The 1,895-nt window shown below is 41.5% G+C and overlaps 1 protein-coding gene across 1 annotated transcript in view; it reads left to right on the top strand.

Moving 5' to 3' along the window:
- LOC118339692 (CLIP-associating protein 1-like) overlaps positions 1–1,895 on the top strand; it is a gene marked incomplete at its 5' end in the record, with an annotated part of 38,104 nt that overhangs the window by 3,156 nt on the left and 33,053 nt on the right. The window contains 2 exon segments of the mRNA XM_035677391.1: positions 408–505; positions 1,070–1,140. Of these exon segments, the coding sequence (XP_035533284.1) occupies positions 408–505; positions 1,070–1,140 (169 nt within the window).

The raw sequence follows: 1,895 nt of genomic DNA, 5'->3' as shown, positions 1-1,895 counted from the left end.
AAAATACAGAAAATTAAATAATAACTAATGATCAAATAGGAAACAATATTATTTAATTTACAATGAATAATAATGAATAGGGTTTTTAGGAGAGAAGCACTTCTTTGCTGTCATAGTGAATAATTAATTGTTATTCCCTTTAATTATTGAATAATTAATGTGAAGTCCTCGGGGAGTTTCAGGGAACCTTAAAGGGACAGTTCACCCCAAATTCAAAATTACATATTTGAGGTTTTCAAAACAGAAATGTGTTTTGATTTTGGGGTGGACTGTCTCTTCAAGGTCCTGTCTTTAAGTATAAAGTTTATTGAAAAGTATAGCGATAAGTGATAAAACGTGACGTTAACACACTAAAGTAGCTGTATTTGTGTTCATTTATTGTTTTTGTCGTTATTGTCGATCTGCAGGTGCGTGATGGAGCCATGAACTGCCTCGTAGAGATCTACCGCCACGTCGGAGAGCGAGTGCGAATGGACCTGGGAAAGAAGGGTCTGCCTCAGTCGCGGTGCGTTCAAGTGCTCCCTGAAAACTGACGACTAACCTATAAAGTGGAGGACTCGGCTTGACTCCAGCTAACAATTATTTTCATTATTTATGTACAGTATGGGCATGTTAATATAATGTTAATATAAAAGGATCTGTACATAAGCTACACACCTTTTCAGTCAGTAGAACTCGCTTTGATTTGATTTATTTATTCATTTATTATAAGTAGAAAATCACCGCAATAAACTACACTTTTAAAAAATGGCACTGCTCCTTAAAAAGACGGTTGGTTTCTCCTAAAGAGTCAACAGCTGTCACCCGTTTGCTGGTGTTACATTATGATCATTAGTGTTTGTTCTAATAATATTACCCAGCAGACCCATCATCATTGCCTGTGTATTTTTGGATTGGGAGACTGCGGGCGCTGAGATGTTACTTTGGCCTATTTAGCGTCTCTCTGGGGAATCTAAAATGTTCTTTTTTAGAAGAGCAGCACTGGGGCTGTTTGTATTCTGCTGTGAATGTGGTGCTTTTACCATCACACCACCACCTGGTGCTAATTCACTGTTCCCCCTCTGTGCAGGCTGAACGTCATCTTCAGCAAATTTGACGAAGTTCAAAGGTCAGGCAACATGGTGCTGTCACCTGTGTCAGGTAAGATCACACCTCCTGCTCTGCCTGAGTGTCTCACTCTTCTTTATGCACTCTTGGAGCATTAGGAGATTAGTTTTGCTTGCGTATATGGCCCATAATGAATCTGGTTGTCATGGCAGCATCGTTTTGTTTTTGTATGGCGTTGCATTGTTTGTTGTTGAGAGCAGCCTGCGGACTCCAACATGTGACACTGATAAAACTTCCAAATCTGCAGCACATTTATTTATTTGTACACCTACCCGACTCCAAAAAACTCTTTCATAGTGAGCCACTTGTTAACTGACTGAACAGCAACCCTGTCCACGCGTTTTTGTACTTGTGTTGTACAACATTTGTTACAAAATTGCTCGTTTATAACTTTTGGTCCCCTGGGTTTGAGACGGAGGCTGTATAAATCTAACAGTTTAAGATTGCAAAGAAGTACAGAACGTGGCCTGGGTGGATATGTTGGTCCATCAGTCACAGTGAGCAGGTTTCAGCTGGGAACCCTTTGACCTGTTTCCACCGGGCTCAGCGGGGTGTGTTCGCCGTCTTTCAGTCAGAATGCAACCCGAGCTGGTTTTCTTTGTGCTCCGAGAGGCGAGGAAAAGTGACCCTGCAGAAGTGGGACGGAAAGGTTTAAATGGAGTGAAAAGCAGCGCATCAAGGAGCACGATGAGATCTCACATATCACATCAACAGTTATTAGCAGCACTGACAGTATGTCATTAGTGGACAGAGCTTCCACCTGCATTCTTTCTCATGGCCAGCAGGGG

This window comes from Morone saxatilis, unplaced genomic scaffold, assembly GCF_004916995.1.
Source record: "Morone saxatilis isolate NCDOM2014 unplaced genomic scaffold, NCSU_SB_2.0 Contig6, whole genome shotgun sequence".
Lineage (NCBI taxonomy): Eukaryota > Metazoa > Chordata > Actinopteri > Moronidae > Morone > Morone saxatilis.
The sequence above is the reverse complement of the archived record's forward strand: the minus strand, read 5'-3'. Positions and strand labels throughout refer to the sequence as shown.